General features: G+C 31.6%; 1 protein-coding gene and 1 long non-coding RNA gene across 3 annotated transcripts in view; one reads left to right on the top strand and one right to left on the bottom strand.

Annotated features, from left to right (window-relative positions):
• The first annotated feature begins 16135 nt into the window (after positions 1–16135).
• Positions 16136–16729, top strand: LOC126763598 (uncharacterized). The gene is made up of 2 exons (XR_007667640.1): positions 16136–16209; positions 16601–16729. It is a non-coding gene; the product is annotated as an uncharacterized LOC126763598 (long non-coding RNA).
• Positions 16730–17060: 331 nt separating this feature from the next.
• Positions 17061–22566, bottom strand: part of LOC126763585 (probable protein phosphatase 2C T23F11.1) — a 29154-nt gene continuing 23648 nt past the window's right edge. For both annotated transcript variants that reach the window (XM_050481226.1, XM_050481227.1), the window contains exon 4: positions 17061–18275. In XM_050481226.1, the coding sequence (XP_050337183.1) occupies positions 17914–18275 (362 nt within the window). In that variant the 3' untranslated portion in view covers positions 17061–17913. The remainder of the gene's footprint in view (positions 18276–22566) is intronic.

Raw genomic sequence — 22566 nt, 5'->3', positions numbered from 1 at the left:
TATGGTATATAGTTATATATGTATATGAAATCTGGAGTGAATCGAGTGGAGTTATGGTTTAGTTATTTGTTCTATTATATTATTTGGTTACATTTGAAAGCAAAGTAAATGAAAATGAATTAAATACAGGTATAAAGAGGTATAAAGGTATGTTGTTGTTTCAAAGGCCATAGCAAAATGTGTGCTTTTTAGTTGAAGAAAGTTATTATTATTATGTTGTCTTAGAAACGCAAACAAAATGGCAGTTCCGACCAACTAATAAGAAAGTTTACATTAAAGAAACTAACATACATACATAACATAACTGGTTTACCGTTGAAAAGAGATTATTTGCAAAATTGGATATTAAGGAAATAGTTTTCACTGTTGAACAATATAATTGTGCTTAAGTTAATTAATTTTCGGGCAACAACTCCAGCAACATTTTATTTCGAAAACAAAAAAGGCCAGCATTTGTTTAAATGTTTTACTTTGCTTAGTTAATGACAATGACAGTGATATGTGAGATAGCGCTGAATTTGAAATAACAAATTCAAGTGCAGTTCTATCCTTAAAATGTTGTTTTAGTTTAGGGTACAACAACAAACATTCTTATGCGGTTTTGGCAATTGCGCTAAGTGATAGTCCTTAACTGGGTATAGAAAGAAGCAGGGTATATCGCAAGGTCAACGTTAGCGTTTATTATACGTTATTTCACCTATTATATTGTTATCATATTTTTAATTTAGTTTTAACTTATTTTATGCCTTACAAATTCCAATGTACATACTTAACGAGTTGAAGCATAAACACGATTATATAACTAATCTTGTAGTCCTTTAGGTAAACTAATTGAGCAACAAAAATTTAGGCGAAGTCACTAACAAATTAATGAAACGAATAACAAAACGTATAAATTACATAATCATATGTGCCATAATATATTATGCGAAAGTGAGCGTGTGCAAATGCAAACAATTAAGTGTTAAGCAAAATTAATGACAAACTTTAGTGACGATTTCAGCACCATATTTGATGACAACTTTTGAATTTTTAGTTTTGTAAATACAAAAATGTTTCGCGGCCATTTCCCTTGCACATAGCTTGACTTTTAGCTTTAGCTTGACTTTTAGCTCTTAGAAAGGTTTTTGTTGCCTACATTTGGCAGTTGGCCACATTTTTCAAGTAAATGTAATTTTATTTTCCAAGATTTCAGCTGAATTCTTAAGGAAAGAAGTTTTTTCTAACAAAACCATTCAATTTATCTTCCGCAGTTACGACAGTGTTAAAGGAATTGTGTGACATTGTGTTTATTTACTTAAAATACTTTAAATAATTTATAATAATAACGCCGTTGAGCATTTTTTTTCTTTAAAAATGCCTTATATATTTTTTATTAAAAGTCTCATAGCTTCAATTGGCAGCTTACACAAATTATCTTTATGTTAATCACATACACAAATTTATTTAATTAAAAAAATGTTTTTTAATGAATTTTCCTTATTTCTATTATATTTCTATTAAAATTGTTGCGCTAATTATTACTTTTAAATTTCATTGAGTAATTTCTTTTGATTTCGCTTATAAACGTTGATACTTCTTATTGATTTCAAAGCAAAGACTTTGTCTGTGTTAGGCTGTATTTGAATATGCATTGATTCTATCTAATATATAAACGCTAGACATTAGTATTATTTATAAATATTGCTAAAAAATTGAATTCTCTCACTATTATATTACATTTGCGTTCTTATCTTGGTTACATTTTTACTTAAACTATTGAAACGATTAACGAATTTCGCTTATTGTTTATTTTATTTGATTTTTTTGCATTACGTTTGTAAATTTAAGTTGTTAAAACCAATATTAGCGTTAAGTCATTGAATTTTAATATTTATTATACACCATTATTCTTAAATATTGGATTTGTTGGAAGTTGGGGGTAGGTTATTATATATTATTAATGGTACTTTAAAGGAGCTTTTTCGCAACATAATTCTTAGTTGTACAATTTGACGCTGAGACATAGCAGACAAATTCTTATGGGATACGAGTTTAAACTGTAGCTGACAATTTTGCTTACTTATACTGTATTTATATATGTAAATTACTGTACTCACGCCAAGTACTTCCTAACGCGAGGGCAAAGTTTAAGTACATTTTCATTTTCTTACTCATTACAAATTCAGAACAAAGCATGAGTTAGTCATATCATTTATATATTATATAACTTTAACTGTATAGTCATGTGCATATGTATGTAAACAAGTGAATAAAATTAAGTGCAGTTTAATACATAAGTATTAGCTGTATACGAAAATATATGTACCGCTCTTAAACGAAGCATCGAAATTTAGTTCACGATTATTTAAACATTAAAATGATTTTTATAGTTTTTGTTGTACATATATAGAACATGAAAACACTGCGAAAGAATGTAGCAATATAATGAATTGTGAAACTGTTGTTAGTACGTAGCAGAAATTCACCTACATACATATGCATATGCACATACTTACATACATATATGTATAAGCAGAAGACGTGTATAAAAGATGTTGCATTCATCCATAGTTATATATAACATACATATGTATATAGCTTTGATTGAAATGCCGTCACAGTGCGTGTTTGTGTGTATGTGTGTATTGTGCCAAATCACAAATGTGGTTTTGCTGTTGATGAAGATGTTGACGATGATGTCTCATGATACTGTAAGCTTAAACGGAAGTTGCAGTTATTTAAGCAGCAAACAAACAATATATAGACTAAATGCATACATATATATATATTTGTATAAATAAAAAAACACAAAACTGAAATTAAATTTGTTCAAAATATGAACATAAATTATTTTGTAGTTGTAACTTATCAATTATTGTACTCGTATATTATGCAATAAGTTGACTAATTTATATAAGTATAGTAACTATATACATATACACGTACATTTATATGTAATGTACATAAAATATATGTATTTAACAGCTAATTATATGCATACAAACAAGTATAACTGTTGTATACACAAGCGCATAACATATGAAATATAATTGGACAAGCATTGAAACAAATTTAACTAAATGAAAATTTATGTGCTTGCAACTGTAACATGAATACACACACATATGTACATATACAAATATGTGGTACATATATAATTGAGCAAAAACTAAACTTAATTTATTTTTAGGTTTTTTTTTAAATTTTTTTATTTAAATTGTTTTTACTTTTTTTTTAATTTATTTTTATTTTTAAAATTTTTTTATTATCATTTGTTAAATATTTTTTCATTTTCATTTTTTAAATATTTTTTTTATTATTACGAGTATATTCTGTTTTATTATTATTTTTTTTTTTTTTTTTTAATTTAATTTTTTTTATTTAATTTTTTGTTTTTAATTTAATTTTTTTTTTTTTTAAATTTAGTTTTTTTATATTTTTTTTAACTTATTTTTTTATATTTTTTTAATTTAATTTTTTTATATTTTTTTTAGTTTAAATATTTTTTTTTGTTTGCTATACACCTTAAAAAATTACACACTTACACACTTAACCACATATTTGTAACCGTTTTTAATACACCGTTATATGCATAAACACGTAAATTTAGTTCTACAATATTCAAACATACAATAACAAGAAATACATTCATTAGCATTGCCACGCAAATTGGCCGAAAACAGTTTTTGTTATGTTTTTTTTTTGTTTTATCTTTTTGTTTTGTTTTATTCTTAAATGTACCTTAACGAAGTGTACAATTAATAACGTACATGCATAAGTTAAAACTGATAAGGAAGTAAATGCTTGTAGACGTTTGTTCAAACATTGATTGATTGCAAAGGCAGCGTAAAAGTAAGCGAAAGAAGTGTGCTGCCAAGCAGTGTGGTGTAAATGTAAATCGGCGTGGTATTGAATTGTTGTTGTTGTGGCCTGAAATGACAAACTTGTAAGAAACTATTGGTTATTATATGCTTGAATATATGATTTGTTTGTTTGTTTGAAGCGCTTCTTATAATTGCAGCCACTGTATAAAAATGAATACGATTACTTGAAATGCACTTTTGTAAATCCAACTATGTACTATGTTAAATAATATTAATGTATTGCTTTAATAATTATTTTATTTTCACCAAAAGCAATGTACGGTACCTACATATGTGCATATGTATATTTGTTATTTTTGATTTTCTTTCATTCCATTTTTATGTTTGTTTCAAATTACATTATTACTAAAAACTCACGCACATACGCATACATATATAGAAGGAAAGCATAATTAATAAATAACGGAACTTGAAATAACGGATTTTGAAGAAAAAACACTGAAAAGAAAGAAAAAAAGTTGATAATTAACACTTATACTCGTGCTACTGCAGTTGTTATTTAAGTTAATAAAGCGTTTGCATAAGTTGATTGCCAACTCAACTATACGTTTTAGTTTATTATTATTTATTGGGTGGGTTGCTGTAAGCCAGAAGCTGTGTGCCAGCACAACCAAGCCTGAATTACCTTGAATTACACTTCTGTTGGCGTATCGCCTAGCAGAATCGTTGACGAGCGTGAAAATTTAAGGCTCAGCTGTTTGTTTCTTATATGATTCTTTGTTTTTATGACAATTTTTCTACTTGATGTGAGGTTATAATTGATAGACATTAATTCTATTAATTTTTATAAATATTTGTGAAACGATTTTTTGGTAAAAGGTAATTTTTTGTTATAGAATATAATCTCTTTGAAATATACTTGTGTTTTTATAGGAAAGTTCGTAAACACTTAACTGATCAAAATATGAGCAGAAATATCCAAGCACAAAAATTGAAATTCTGAAATTAGGATTGAATAATTTTTTTTATTTTTTATTTAAAAGTATGACAGTAAATTATTTAAATTCAGTATATTAACTTGCTTTAATATTTAAAGTAAATACGTCTGAAAGCTTTTTTTTACCATACTGTTTAAATATCTTAAGCAAGCTTAAATTCAGTTCTGTTAATAAGCTTAATTTAAATTGTTTTTACCAGCTTAGTCCATATTCAACGTTGTACTATGGTAGAGTAAACTAAAACAAATAAAAAATCAAACTATACTTATAGGAAATAAAATTACCAAAAATCAAATAGTTTTCTTATAATAAAAAAAGTTTAAAATATTATAACTCCCAATTAAAAAACAAAAGTTAACAAAATAATGCCATTCTAACTTCACATTGCACTATAGTAGTATAGTAGAGTATAACGTTGTATATGGAATAAGCTAGTAAAAACTATTCCATAGATTGGGACTCGGACTCAACTTACGTTGAAATCATAAACTCAAAATTTTATTATTTAACAATTATTTATAGACCCTTACTAGGGTCCACTTAAGCTTTTTATGCCTTTTAATTTTATATATGTTTTTACTTCGAATATCTATTGTTAATACAAATATACATATGCCCATAAATAGCCTTACCAAAATGCTCATTTATATTACAAAATAAATTGTTATTAACAAAATACATATAGGCGAGAATTTTTTTGTTGCATATATTAAGATTTTTGACTGTAACTCGCTTTCACACTTCACACTTCAAATACAGAAAACACCATATTTTCATATATTAAGAGATAATTTCGGGATTGAGTTTATATGAGGCTTGAAAAACAAGGAAACAGAAAATATCTCTTCTTGAATAGTTTCCACAACCTGTTGTAAGCGGTTGTTGTTATTGTTGTAGCGGCAGAAAACATTCTTGAAGTTATTTCGGGGAATGGCGCCGAGTTGACTATTTTTGGCTGGATAAAAATCCAGGTCCGTTCCGGTTACTTAGACCCGACTGTCGTGGGAACAGCTGTAAGCGGTTCGTAAACCATGCATAAGCGCATCGGTTCTCTTAAGTTCACAGATCTTATAGTCTCTAATTAAATAGTTTGTCCCCAACAATTTGCGACCAAACCATTACCCTGCTTTGTTGGTTATGTTCGTTTAATGCATTAACTGATAGGAACATGTAAATTTAGAGGAAAATCCAACTTAGACCAACCTTTCCGTCCAACTTCGACCTTCGTTGCGCCTTTAGAGCGAACTCGCTTGAAAGCATTAATGAGAAATATTGTTGGGTTTTTTGTACTCGTTCAAGTGGCAAGAAGTAAAAACTTTGTACTTGTATATACTTCAAAATAGTTTATTCAGTAGAAATGCAAGTCAACAAAAATAAAACATAAAATTGGAACCGAACACGTGCTGTAATTTGACCACGAACTATTCACCATTACACCAAATCGTTTTAATAGGTTGTGTTATTATTTGAAATATTATATGTATATATTTATAATTTGGAGATATTTATGTATGTTTTTATAAGAAAATTTTAAAGAGCGCCTAATGATATGCAATTATTTTCTTTACAACACTTGAATGCAAAACAAAGAATTTGGTTATTTCATATTACAACACTTAGGAGCATTTTGAAAATAAAAATAGCGGTAATATTGTATTGATAATATTAATAAAATAATAATAATAATGATAATAATAACTAAAACAAAAACAATTATAATCATACCAACAATAATAATGAATTAATAAGCTAAGTTATATTATAAAATGTTTCCGAACGGAAAATAGTTTCCAAAAACTGTATATATTTAATAGTATATAACTTAAATATAAAATATGGATCTAAAAATGTTATATATGCCAACGTTAGAAGTGAAACTGCTAAAATAATTAACCTTAAATGTTTCCATAAATACATATGTATGTACAAACATATATATCATATAAGTGAAGAGAATCAGCTAAATATTTAATAATATAATAAGGCTTCTTTGATAGTATACCAAAAACACACCAAATTATTTTGCGAGTTCTTTATTGTAGAAGTTCCCACTTCTTTGTGCAAATTGCCTTTGAATTCTATGAAGTAATCTTCACCGCTTTTTATTTTTTTTTTGTTTTAATAATTTCTCAATAAGTATCTAATATAATATTAAGCATTATAGGTATATGTATATTTTCATACATTTCATATTTGGTGCATATTATTACTGTACTTTAACCTGCGGATCTATGCGCAAACTCGTAGATATGTATAATAAATTTGTTGTTTTTTTATGCATGGCATTCGTAATTTATTATTACATAAATACCATTACAATTTAAATGATAAGTAATTGCTGAAGTGCCTACTATATAATTAATTTTGTATAATTACAATTGCTGCAAAGTGAATACATATGTATGTGTGTGTGTGAATATAGTATGAGTGCCGATATGAGAAGTTAAGTATTTACTGTACATATAAATGATATTAGTGTAAACACTTGAAGTTATTTTTGAATTTATAATAAGCTATATTAATCTTTTTTTCTTGTAAAATACAAAAATGCACTAATTTTTTATTTTTTTTTTATTTTATAAAGTTTTACTTTACTCATGATAATAATTTTGAAATATTTTTTTTATAAATTATTACTCATAAAAAATGTTTATTTTACGGATTAGACTTTTTTGACGTACTGTGTTATGCTGCTTTCAAGTATATAAAACAAAAACAAAACCAATTTGGAATATACATATGTATGTAAATGTTAGTTGTTGTAACGGCAGAATTCTGTCGAGTTGACAGTCTAATAAAAATCTGCGTCCGTTTCGGTTATGTAGACCCGAATGTCATGGCAAGGGGTATGTAAATATTTCAACCGCTGTGGTTTTATCCAATAACCAATTCATATTTTTCATATTATGTTGTTAAAAGCCACTGGAGAAACGATCACAATATATATTGTGTCAAAAAAGTACCCGAAAAAACGCAAAATATTTAATATTTGTTTTGTCGCCTTCAAAGTAACCACCAGATGTAATACACTTATGCCAACAATTTTTCCAGTCCTCGAAACACATTTCATAAGCACTTTTTGAGATGGGCTTCAGCTCCTTTAGCTTCCTTCTTTTATTTTATTTCCAGGACTTTTGTGCATGTCAAACTCATAAACCCATATTTCATCGGCAGTTATTATCCTCTTTATTAATGTGGGATCGGAATGCGCACGATCAAGCATGTCCAAAGAGACCTGTTTACGGTACTCTTTTTGAAAAAAAATGCAACTTCATCGGAACGAATTGAGCGAGAATGCATTTCATACTCACAATATCCACTAAAATCATTCGAACGAACTTTTATCACACTTACCTGACATTTTCAAGCACCGAAGGTGCCAAGTTTGTCGAATATGGTGGGTGTAGGTGGGATCAAGCTGCAAAAGCTTTTGGCGAGTCATAAAACTTGTATGAGGTTACGCATTAACCTGATGCAATACTACATCTTTTTATTTTTGTTGCTACAGCGGCAGAAAACAATCCTGAAGTAATTTCGAGGAATGGTGCGAATTTGACAGTCCTTGGCCGGATAAAAATTCGAGTCGGTTCCGGTTATTTCGACCCAACTCTCGTAGGAACACCTTTTCTATTTATCAATTTTTGCCTCTTCTATTTCAATGCGTCACTCAATTTGTCCAGCTGATCACAATACACTTCAGAATTAATCGTGTTATTGTCCAGCAAAGGCTCAAAGTGAAGGATTCCTTTGAGATCTCACTAAGCAAACAACATAACCCTTGACTATCAACCTTCGAAGTGGTTTGAGCCGGTTCATCCCTTCCTAACCATGATCTTTTGAGTTTTTCATTCGTGTAAGCAACCCACTTTTCATCGTCAGTAATGTGGATCACTTCATTGACGTTGGATAAGCAAATCTGAATCGTTAATGCGGTACCAAAAATTAATCCCAGACGTTTCATTCACTTGTGAACACGCGCATTAAACAAATTTAATTTTCTGCAATCTCTCGAGTTGTTATTTGACGATTTGCCACGATGAATGATTTTATTTCATCACCACATTGGCTTCAAGAGTTCTTCCAGAACGTGGTGCATCCTCAAGTTCGAAATTGCCGGAACGAAATTTTGCGAACCAATTTCGGTATTGGCGTTCGGTCAACACATATTTTCTCCGCTTTTGAACAGTGAAATATGCCAAAAATGCTGTTTTTGAACTTCAATCTTCGGCATCGACGAAAATAAAAACTATTTCAAACAATTTAAGATTTTTTTTTACAAACTACGAGCTATTCCAATATACATATATAACGGTAAAGCTGTTAAGTGTGAAGTTGGTTGTGGAAATAGTCAATAAGACCTGCTGTTGCCATCATACTAAATTACTTAGTGAACGACCCCATAACACGATTAAAGAACAGCTTCCGATCGTACAAAATTGTTTATTATAACCTTGTACAGCCGACCGATGATCGAAATCACCTTATCAGCACCACTTTCAAAGGTAAATGTTGTCCTAGGTTATACGAAGTTTTCAATTATGACTTATGCAGTTAGAAGGTACCTGTAAGTCATTATTTTTGAATGGCGCCAAAAGTGTAGGCTCTAAAAAGTTAGCCGAAATATTTGTGAATGAGTAACTCCCTAACCCAAAAATATTTTTGAAACTTTATAGATCACTGAAAAGCATTAATATTGAGGGTCTTTAGTTATTTCTCTAACCTGAAAATATTTTTGAAACTTTTTAGATCACTGAAAAGCATTAATATTGAGGATCTTTAGTTATATGCCTAACATAAAAATATTTTTCAAATTTTATAGATCACTGAAAAGCTCTGATATTGAGTTCTTTAGTTATTTGCCTAACCCAAAAATATTTTTGAGACTTTATAGATCACTGAAAAGCGGTAATATTGAGGGTCTTTCGTTATTTCTCTAACCTGAAAATATTTTTGAAACTTTATAGATCATTGAAAAGCTCTAATTTTAGTTTATTGTTTTTTATGGTTCGTTAATTATATTTTAATCGAAGCATGAATATTGAAATGAATGAAACTAACTTATGATTTATGGGCGTAAGGTTATGCGTGTGCGTTGAGTTTAGGTTAGGCTAAAAAATTACTAAATAGTTAAAATTATATGCTATATAGAATATAAAGATACTAAAATGAAAAGTAAACATATTCAAAATATTGACTTATGATGTTTTTTGTGCAACTTACACGTACATTTATCTATAAAGAATATTTAATAAAAGTAGGAATTTATGTAGGTGGAACAAATAAGCAGCAAAGTACCAATATTAGCAAAGTAAGAGAACCAAATTGAATTCACAATCAAATATATATGCATATATTAATATTACATTGCGTAAGTAATAACTTCAAAGTAGCAAAAAGACTAGTTTAATTCAATGTAAATGTCGCTTGGGTTGGTGAATGTTGAAACAAATACACAAAGAAATATATACATGAGTATATAAGTAAGTATATGGGTACACATAATGTATAAACATAAATTTATGCTTTAAAAATACACATATACATACGACTAAGTTAGCATACAATAAAAATTAATTAGGTTTAAAAATTGTACAGAAATGCATAGGTAAAAGTGGAGTGTGGAAACAAATTGTAGCGGCCGTTGCAGACGGAAAACGGATTGCGTGCACACATACATACACACATAGGGTTATGGAAATTGTAATACGTACTATCAATTCACTAACTGAAGTAAAACATATATTAGCATTCCATAAACATATACATATATACATACATATATACATATATATATATATATATATATATATATATATATATTACATATAGATAACATTTAAGTAGGCAAGAGGCAAATAAATAAATTAAAACAATTATGCAGCAAATAGGAAGCTAACTAAACTATTTTATTATGTAAAAGGCAGAGAATGGCGTTGAAAATAGTTATAAATAGGTATAATAAATAATATAAAAAAATAATTAAATTATGTGCAACAAAGCCATGTAATTTAAACAAATTTTTAGTAAATAAAAATTTACTAAAACCAAATATTAACAACAAATTAACATGTAGGCGCTGCAATATGTATGTATATGTATAGTTAGGTGCGAGTAAGCGCGCGTAAGGCAATTATGAAGGCTAAAAAGAATGAAAGAATTGCAATGAATTGAATGTGAAAGGATTGAATTACTCGTATATATAGAGTTGCAAGTGTGGCAAGCGGTAAATAAACACATACATCTATACATATTTAGGTATTGCATATTCCAACCAATAAAACCAACTAATAGCTATTACAAAAATTCACAACAACATACCAAATAATCTATGAACAACAGGTAAATAAGCATAAATATATACTAAAGTGCATATGTATGTATGTAATTGTATGTATATCATTAAAATATGGGCGTAATAAATTAATTATTGTAATTAACATCGTCTCCTTTGTGATCGCGAATATGCAACCTAAAATATTTCAAAAATTCTGCTTTTGACCACAAAAAAAAACACACAAACAAAAACAAAAACATAGTTGTATGTTCAGCTTTAAACTCTCACAGTATTGTTCTTTTTGTATTTAAGCAGTCAGTTTACGCTCGGAACACAAAAGCAAATTATCATTACAGCACATCAAGCTACTTGATTTTCTGCTTTTGCATATAAATTTGCGTTTTATTGTTTCATTAACAGTGTATACCTTCTAAAGATGTGTTCGATTTTGCGCAGCATGAACATCAAACATTAGCAAAGTAAATATTATGATAATACTACAAAAAATAATAATATTCAAAATATTCACATAATAAAAGCAAATAAAAAATGTACGAGTACTGTAAAGTCATGATTATTTTTCTATAATTTACCTTCGAGCAAAATGTGAAAAAAATAATATATATAAATACCTATTATTGATTAGTTTTTAATAAAGTAAATTTAAATAAAACAGAAAAAACCAAAACAAGAAAAAAAAGTAAAAATTGTTTCATTTTAATTTTTGGTAGGCAGTATTTTTAACATTTTGGTAGAATTTTTTGAGAATTTTTTCTATCAGCAGGCGCTTTGTCCGAGTACTTCAATTATATTTCTGTAGAAGGTGTCTTAATTAATTTACGTAGGTTGCCTTTTATATTTCGGGGCTTAGCAAGACTAGTTTTACAATCTGGACTAGACTAGTTTCACACTTTATCGTAAAGCTTGAGATTTTTGTTGGTATGCAGACTCAGATGGTTGGTGTTCTCGTTAGAGTAAAGACTGACATCACCGCCGTCCAAGAGTTGCGATGGACGGGACAAGGACAGAGACGAATAGGTCCTTGTGACATTTACTACAGTGGCCATATAAAGGAGTACAAATCCGGTGTGGGTTTTGTGGTGGGAGAGAGACTCCGTCGCCGAGTCCTGGCATTTACCTCGGTGGATGAACGTCTAGCCACAATGCGCATCAAAGCAAACTACTTCAACATATCGATGATTTGCGCCCACTCCCCCACGGAAGAAAAGGACGATGTGACCAAAGATGTCTCTTACGAGGGCTTGGAGCGCACGTCTTCAGTGTTTTAGGGGTGCTTTCGCTCCGCGGTTCTAGTCTTAACTCGGACAACTATTCTGCTGCAGCGAAGATACGCATCCGCCTCTGTGCAAAAACGCACGTCAACATACACAAGGAAGATTCGACGTCGAGGAGCTGCTATAACACCTGCTTTCTGAGAGCACTATAAGCTCTAAGCAGCTCGGTATAAGAGAACTGTGGGAGGGCATTTCAAGCTTCTTACATACAGCTGCAAACGAAACCATTGATTTTCGGAAAATGCAAAAGAACAGCTGGTACTACGAGGAGTGCCGTGTCGCAGCGGAGAGAAAGCAAACTTCCCACAACGTTACGATCGACTACAACACGTGCGGGATGGGATAGATACCGAGGGTTGAAGAGAGAAGGGAGACTCATTTGCGGACAGAAAAAGAGAGAGGCCGAAATACGTGAGTATGAAGAGCTTGACAAGCTGGCCGACAAGGGTAATGCTCGAAAATTCTACGAAAAAATGCGGCGGCTTACACAAAGTTTCAAGACCGGAGCACACTCTTGTAGAAACCCCAGAGGTGATCTAAGAGTGTACAGCTGCTGACGTAGCGTATGCTGATGATATTGTTATCATTGGCCTTAACAACCGCGCCGTTAGTTCTCCTTTCTCCAGAATGAATAAGGCAGCGAAACAAATGGGTCAGGCGGTGAGCGAGGGCAAGACGAAATATCTCTTGTCATCATCACTGTCATCCACGTCACTGTTGCAGTCATAATTTCGAAGTTGTAGATAATTTCGTATATCTTGGAACCAGCATAAACACCAAAAGAAACGTTAGCCTCGAAATCTAATGCAGAATAACTCTTGCCAACAGGTGCTACTTCGGGCTAAGTAGGCAATTGAGAAGTAAAGTCCTATCTCGACGAACAAAAACAAAACTCTATAAGTCACTCATTGTTGGAAGGACCAGGTTGAGAAGGACCTGGCTTTGTTGGAAATGTTCAATTGGCGCCACCTTGCGAAAAGAAGAAACGACTGGTGCGTTGTTGTTAACTCGGCTATAACCTCGTAAGCGGTTTCTACGCCAGTAAAGAAGATCCCGCAAAAAGCGCACCTAGGGCTAAGTCTCAATCCTTTGCGGGATTATGTGAAGTAAAAACGAGGTATCTTAATAAACCGAGCCGAGGTATCTTAACAAACGAAGGCGTTATACCAACTCTCCGATTTTAGTACAAACTCAAGGAAGCACTACAGACAGTCAGTGAACTTCATTGCCGAACAGTCCTATCGGCCGGAAAGGAGATGAGAACCCTGGAATCCACAAAGTATGATTTACATCGACCGGGTTATAGGTTTGAACTGATGCCTCTATGCAGAAAAAATATTTGCTGTAGTTGGAAGTAAAAATTTGTGACATGACTTTAGCCTTTATCTCTCCTTACTAGTTACAAGCGATGAAAGGATGATGAATAATTAAAGTTCAGTCGAACCGCCAATGAAATGAGGGATGGAGAGATAACATTTTACATTTGAACACATGCCCTTAATTTCAGTCATACATCTTCTTTCTAGCGGTCTAACCCTGTTGGATCTTTTTGGAGCAAACACCAAACTCTACAAGTTCATCAACATTTACGTCCTTCTATATGGCGCGGAAGCATGGACAACGAAATCATCGATTTATGGTACTTTGCGCATTGGCAATGGCGCGAACCGCAGTCGATGATACAATGAGCTGTACGAGATATACCGCGACAATGACATAGTTCAGCGAATCAAGAGACAGCGGCTGCGCTGGCTAGGTCATGTTGTCCGGATGGAAGAGAACACTCCAGTTTTGAAGGTTTTCGACTCAGTATCCGCCGGTAGAAGAAGAGGAAGACCTCCGCACCGTTGGAGGGATATGGTGAAGAAGTACCTTGGCCACGTGAGCGGTGCCAACGTCAGTAAAGAAGAAGAAGAAGAACTCTGTTGGATCGATAACTCGTACTCAGTCGATAGAAGAAAAAATAGACGATCAATACCCACCTCCAACCTATAGCCATATAAAATTAAAACACCGCTTTGGCTAACCGAAACGCATTCTTTATTAAATTAGTTTATTATTTCGTAACGCATAATTTTATATGTATAAGTATGCTTTTATAGTTAAAACACACCGTTCTCTTGCATGTATATCGATTGTATGGTAAGTGTAACTACATCTTTTAAAGTGTAATATTAATACAATATGTATATACCTGCAATAAAATGTTTTTTGTTAAAAATAACTTCACAAACAAACTAAAACAATATTTCGTCACCTAAAATGCAAAACAACGTATCATCAAAAAAATCTAAATTGAGTTTTTTTTATAGCTTACGATTCACTACATCATATTACATATATGTAGGACAAAATTTTCAGCTTCTGCTATCAGAAGTAATCCATATACGTATAACCATTTTATAACCAAAACTCAAATTTTGTTATTGTTTTTCCTTCGCCTCTAAACTTATAAAAAGTGATGTTACTTCATTTTGCATTTTAGGTGACGATTTGCAACTTCCTTAGAAACATTTTGTCCATACTAACTTTCTCTTATTGAAAATTATATCTAAATTATATGTATCGGATTAAAAGAAATCAAGCGACGGCATTGTCTATGAATTCATAAGAGTGATCTTAATCTTCTTCTAAATTGATTCATACATGTAAATATGTATAATATTGACGTATTCCTAATATGAAACAATACTACCATAGACACATTTACTTATCAGTAAAGCATTCACCTTGACTTTTCACTAGAGGATGGAATACGGGGAACGACTTGTGACATCATTCAAATGGAAAGATTGTATTTACATAGTAAGTATAACATTTGCTTGCATTTACAAATTAAGTGTGCCGATATCGATGCTCATTCTTCATGCTTTTCAAAGAATAATCATTTTCTTCTTTGTACGAATACATAAATGCGTTGTGATTTTCAGCTTACGTTTCACTAAAACGCATACTAACGATCTTCATAACATTAACCGATTTCATTTAAATAGTAATTTATGAATTATCCACTACTGAAGACTCTTAATAACTGTTAGATGACACATATTATAAATGCTATATTTTAAGAAATATACCTGGTAGAAATAATATTTGTACAAAAATTAATATTTCTTTACACCAATTCTTTACTTGAGTCCATGGCGTGCATCACTGCGCTTATAACAATATATAGCGGGTATAAAATATGTTTTGGTATAAAGATATATGATCGCATAAAATCTTCATTTAAAGTTGAAATCTTAAAGCATTTTCATCATAGGCACGATTTTTTATATAATAACTATAAAATATAATTTTGGTTTTAGAAAAGTTGTTGAAATTAAAAGTTTATTTAGGGGGGTTTAAAATTGAATAGGATTAATTCAAAAAGTCCCAAATTTAAAACTATTTTTTATGTATGTGAATACCATTAATTCAAAAAGTCCCAAATTGAAATCTATTTTTTATGTTTAAATTCGAATTGAGACGGATATGTAACATTAGGGTGCACGTCAAACTTTTCTGTGTAGCGAAAATTTTTTTTTTATTTTTTTATTAACAAATTTAAGTATAAAAATAAATTGGTTTACAATAAAATTTTTTTAAAGTTGCTATTTTAATAAAATCTATTTGTGAAATAAAGTGCACCCTAATGTAACATATACATATGTACATACTTATAGGTACATATTTATTAACGAAAATTTTGGGAGAGGTAGTTTAAATATTTAAATTAAATACACTACTACTATACGACACTTTTACACACGTATGCTTAACAAAAACAAAAACCATTATTTTCTTCACATACGCATTCAGGAATTTCAAAAGTAATAGTAAGGAAAATAGTGTTAGTAAAAAATAATTTTATAACCACAAAAATAAAAACCATTATTTTCTTCAAATTTACATTCAAGAATTTTAAAAGTAATAGTAAGGAAAATAGTTTTAGTAAAAAATTATTTTATATGCACAAAAATAAAAACCACTATTTTCATGAAATTTACATTCAAGAATTTTAAAATTATGTACTAAGGAAAATAGTGTTGGTAAAAAATTGTTTTATAACCACAAAAACAAAAACTACTATATTCTTTAAATTCGCGATAAGGAATTTTAAAATTATGTACTAAGAAAAATAGAGTTGGTAAAAAATTATTTTATAACCACAAAAACAAAAACCATTATTTTCTTCACATACGCGTTCAGGAATTTCAAAAATAATAGTAAGGAAAATAGTGTTAGTAAAAAATAATTTTATAAGCACAAAAATAAAAACCACTATTTTCTTGAAATTTACATTCAAGAATTTTAAAAGTATGGCAAGGAAAATAGTTTTAGTAAAAAATTATTTTATATGCACAAAAATAAAAACCACTATTTTTTTGAAATTTACATTCAAGAATTTTAAAAGTATGGCAAGGAAAATAGTTTTAGTAAAAAATTATTTTACATCCACAAAAACAAAAAACCATTATTTTCTTCAAATTCGTGTTCGTAAATTTTAGAAGTAGGTAGTAAGTAAAATAGTATGAGTAAAAATTATTTTATGTCCAGAAAAGAAGAAAATAGTGTTAGTAAAAAAATTATCTTATATCCACCTGACCGTGGGTTCGTATATTGCGAAAACAAAAACCATTATTTTTTTTCAAGTATACAACTAAATTTTTATTTCATCTCAGTCAATATCTCGACCTCACACACAAAGTAATTTATAAGTGTTTCAAAGTAAAAATTGTAACGAAATAATATCTTATTTGAATCATACAGTTAGGTAACTATCGCCAGTATGCCAGCATATAAGTGTATTTATATATGTATGTTTGATGATTACATCGTTAATTATGTTGACTAATTCTTATGCACAAAAGTTTTAACTACGCTTTAAATTTAGTTTTAGGGTTTTACAATACAATACAATAATATTATTAATAGAACAGTAATTTTTACAATTTTTTCTCATAAATTTTCTAAACACTTGCCAAACAGAGGAAATAGAAAAACAAATAAAAACATCCAATACTATCTCGTCCGTGAATGTTGCATTAACTAATTTGTGTTTAACTAATATATGTACGTGTATATGTCTGTACCATAAAAGCATTTGTAGAGTAGGTTGTAGTTATATAATTTTATAAGTTTTCTAATATTTGCAGTGAACAAAAATCACAATCTTTGAATTTAAACTGTGCGACAACATCTGTAACTGTTATACGATGCGTCGCTGGTAGCTAAAAAAAATTTTAAATATGAAAATATAGATATGCATAGGTCATAAACACAAGGAACACAATTGTTAAGTAACGCAACCTATAGATTTTACGAAAAATATAATTGGTGCTCTTAGTGATGCTTTGCGCAATTCTTAGTTGATTGGAAATTTTCTTAGCTCTAACGGTAGCATTCTTATTGCGTGTAGTAATCAGAGACGTGGTAGTAGTAGTGGTTATTGCATTGTCGACTGTCGAATTGCCTGTTATTGCTGTTGTTGCCGCTACTATTTTTGCTGCTGCTGTTGCTCTACTAGTATTGAATATGGAAAAGATGGTGAAGTTTTGTTATTTTAAATCGAGATGATCCACATCCATAGACGATGTTGTGGTTATGTTGTCGCTGCTGCCGTTGATATTGTTATTTTTAGCGCAGCGCGCTATCAGTTCTTCGTACGGTTTATTGTGTAGAAAACAGACAAGCACAACAGTCATATTGTCGCCACCCAGGCCGCCCATTTGGCAATCGGGTGCGAGACAATGATTCATCAGCTCTTCGCAAATCTCTTCCGGATACATACCCATGCCGATACGCTTCCGACAAAAGTCGACGACTTCTTTGTTGCTCATTACATCCCATATGCCATCGCATGCCAGCACAATGAATTCCCAATCGGCTGTTATTTCACGTGTCTCCACATCGGGATATGCTGTAAGTATGAATGAACGTACGTTGATGAGTAAAAGGTGAAGTACATAAACAACAGTGTTCAATTCAAAAAAAAAAAAACATCAATTAACATTCATTCCAACATTGTATGAGTGTGTATGTGAAATCGAAAAATAAACACAGCATTTACAAATAGTTTCATTTAGCGCCTGTGTTACTCAATAGAATAGCAACAAATAAACAACGAAAATCTATGGTGTGTGCGCCGAGTGGCCAAAGTGCGCATTTACGTGTTTAGCTATAAATGTACGTTTGTGTGTGTGTGTGTTTACGTATGTATGCAAATCAACACGTTGCGGTGATGAAAGCAATTGCCTTCACTTTATAAATTAAATGATCATATTCTTTTGTTGTGCTATTAATGACTTCGCGTGGGTGCTATTGTTAGATCAGACAGTGGGCAGGTATCACTATTTCAGTGATCAAAATGTAATGTTCAAACAATATACACATAAATGATGCATTAAAAGATTTGTAGCGACTAAAATAATTACAACAAGAAAAAACTGTTCAGTTTTTTATGACAGCTACATATGTATATGCTATAGTGATCCGATCTACACAAATTCTTCGGAGAAAGTATCACTGCCTTACACAATAACTCACGACAAGTTTTGTGAAGATATCTCGTGAAATTAAACAGTTTTCCCTACAAGCACTTGATTTCGATAGTTCAGTTTATATGGCTGATATATGCTATAGTAGTATGATATCGGCGGTACCGAAAAATGAACAGCTTTTTGTGGAGAAAAGAGTGTATGCAAAGTTTCAGTGCTATATCCCAAAAACTAAGGGGCTGGTTCGCATACACAGGCAGACGGACGAGGCTGAATCGACTTAGCTCGTCGTGCTGATCATTTATATACATACATACATCTTTTATAAGGTCTCCGACATCGTTGCAAATAATATACTCCGTTCAGGGTATAATTTTGAAGATCTGTCATCAGATAAAACCGATAAAATTTGCCTCTGAATGATAAAAAAGACACGTATTTTAACAGAAATCTTTATTTTCGTCTACAAAATAGGCCCTTTAGCCAATATGGTATGGTGTTCAGTGCTTTTCAGTGAATTTTGGTTTTTTCGGTTTCGAAACATTTCGTCATTCGCTGGATTTTTGAACAGTCTTGACGTCATATTCATTAACCCACGTCTCGTTATCAGTAATGGCAGCACGTTGTCAAGAATCCCTTTTGCAGCCACTACTCGAGGTCGTTTTTGCAAAAGTTTCAAGACTTTTGCTACGAGTAAAATGGTAAGATCCATATCCAAAACATTAACCGAAATTACTGTGTCTATTTACTCGTATAAAAGGAATGTTGAGATCCTCTGTTAGTCTCTGACGTCAAGTCGACGATTTCTAGCTCATTTTTAAGCTCTGCTTCTTTAACTTTTCAATGTTATTGCCATTAACAGAATTTTAGATTATTTCAGGACCTTCACTGAATGCTTTGTGTCACTCAAATACTGCTGTTCGTGATTAATTAGAGTCCATAGAAAACACTTCGTTGTAAAGTTTTTTCTATGGTAAAAATGGCCAGACAACTTTTCTTATGGGGATCAAACTTTACACGAATATAAAAAACGTTGTGCCCAACTAGGAAAAAAAATATATATTGGTTTGCGCAAAATGATTCGGTTTGCAGGAAATGGACTAGTCTGGATCAAGTTAAATCAGGTGCTGAACATTTCAAATTAGTTACTTTTTCTTTCAATTTGCAATCACTGTAATATAAATGCTACTGTATCAAAATCTAGTATAATACAAATACTACACACATACATATATGTTTCTTTATTAAAAATTCACTGAATAAGGAAGAGTGACTTGTTATTTATAACATCGCCATACGAAGAGGTGTTTAATGTGTCATTGCGCCATGTAGCTATTGACCGACAGGTAGACTATGAACAGAGTTAATAAAGTATACAGTTGGAAGCAAAAGTCAAGTGCGTAAGCGTAATAAAAGAAATAAAAATCTGCAAAATTATTATACATTCGACTTCTCTGTTTGATTTGTTTACCGGCAATTAAGTGCCTTTGCCTTTTCCGAATGTATACAAATGAGTTTTATGAATGCTCTATTTGTTTTGTTGCATTCTTGAAATAGTGTTAAACAGAATGTAAACTGCGTAATCAGGAACAACAAAGTTCGGGAAGAAACGAATATTAAATACTGTCACAAGTTGTGATAATGTAAGGAAAGGGAACTATGTACATCTAAGTCCCAATCTATTTTAAACAAGTAAGAAGGGCTAAGTTCGGGTGTCACCGAACATTTTATACTCTCGCATGATAAAGTGATAATCGAGATTTCATTATACGTCATTTATATATTTTTTAAATACCGTATTTTTGTAAAGTTTTATTCCGCTATCATCATTGGGTCCTAATGTATACATATATTAAACAGAGAAGGCATCAGATGGAATTCGAAATAGCATTATATTGGAAGAAGGCGTGGTTGTGAACCGATTTCACCCATATTTCGTACGTGTCATCAGGGTGTTAAGAAAATATTATATACCGAATTTCATTGAAATCGGTCTAGTAGTTCCTGAGATATGGTTTTTGGTCCATAAGTGGGAGAGGCCACGCCCATTTTCAATTTTTAAAAAAAGCCTGGGTGCAGCTTTCTTCTGCCATTTCTTCCGTAAAATTTAGTGTTTCTGACGTTTTTTGTTAGTCGGTTAACGGACTTTTAGTGATTTTCAACATAACCTTTGTATGGGAGGTGGGCGTGGTTATTATCCGATTTCTTCCATTTTTGAACTGTATATAGAAATGCCTGAAGAAAACGACTCTGTAGAGTTTGGTTGACATAGCTATAGTAGTTTCTGAGATATGTACAAAAAACTTAGTAGGGGCGGGGCCACGCCCACATTTTGTGGGCGTGGCAGTGGGCCGATTTTGCCCATCTTCGAACTAAACCTTCTTATGGAGCCAAGGAATACGTGTACCAAGTTTCATCATGATATCTCAATTTTTACTCAAGTTACAGCTTGCACGGACGGACGGACAGACAGACATCCGGATTTCGACTCGTCGCCCTGATCACTTTGGTATATATAACCCTATATCTGACTCTTTTAGTTTTAGGAACAAACAACCGTTATGTGAACAAAACTAAATCTCTCCATTGTTGCGAGAGTATAAAAATAATAAGCGAATTACATAACAAAATCATACAAGGTGCGTTCCAAAGTAAACAGGGCTTATTGAATCTAGCGCCCCCTGGTGGCGCCATCTATATGTCGACTGGTGCGTTAGAATCTTCTACCTTTATCGATTGTACAGTGAGAATTTCATCGATTAGAGGTGAAGTTATTGCGTTTTAAGTGTCAGTATGTTTGTGCTATCGGTGCGAAAATGAGCTTCGAACAAAGAGCCAACATTAAATTTTGTTTTAAAATTGGTAAAACTTTTACCGAAACGTTTCAATTGATGAAACAAGTTTATGGCGATGATTGTCTCTCCGGTAGCAGAGTGCACGAGTGGTTTCAACGTTTTCAAAGTGGTCGTGAAGACATAAACGACGATCAACATGTGGGCCAATCAAAATCCGTGATCACCGAAAATTCCATCGAAACTGTTCGTGAATTCATCAAAAATCAGCCTAAATCATAATTGAAATTCATGGAAATGGAATTGAACATCTCCAAAACGTCGATTTATCGCATTTTGACCGAACATTTGGGCTTACGAAAGGTGTGTTCGGCCCGAATATCGCGAAAATTAAAGTTGGGGTTTGCTGCGCGATAATCATCTCATCGATCGACGCTTGTGACCGATTATTTGACCAAAAATCACATTTTAACCATTAACCACTCCCCGTATTCACCTGATATGGCACCGTGCGACTTCTTGCCCATGAAAGGAAAGCGTTATGCAGACGTAGAGGCCATTCAAAAATGCTTCCGCCGGCATACTGGCGGCTATACCGGCCAACGAGTTAAAACACTTGTTCGACATGCTTCTGGACCGTGCAAAAAGCTGTATTGAGCAGAAGGAGACTATTTTGAATAAAAATAAATTGATTTTGCCGAAAAAACCATTTGTTCTGTTTTTTTAAAGTCCTGTTTACTTTGGAACTCACCATGTATTACTGATTTTCAGCGAGATCTCCAGTGATATCAACAATACAATATAGCATATGTTATTATTCCGAGTGTTCATATAAACAATTAATTCCTTATTAAGAGATCAAGAACATATTGTCATCTTAGCCATCTTAGAAAGACGGAATTTAATAAATTAGTTCGATAGG

The sequence above is a fragment of the Bactrocera neohumeralis genome, chromosome 6 (genome assembly GCF_024586455.1).
Source record: "Bactrocera neohumeralis isolate Rockhampton chromosome 6, APGP_CSIRO_Bneo_wtdbg2-racon-allhic-juicebox.fasta_v2, whole genome shotgun sequence".
Lineage (NCBI taxonomy): Eukaryota > Metazoa > Arthropoda > Insecta > Diptera > Tephritidae > Bactrocera > Bactrocera neohumeralis.
Note: the sequence above shows the minus strand (reverse complement) of the source record. Positions and strands in the feature narration are given on the sequence as shown.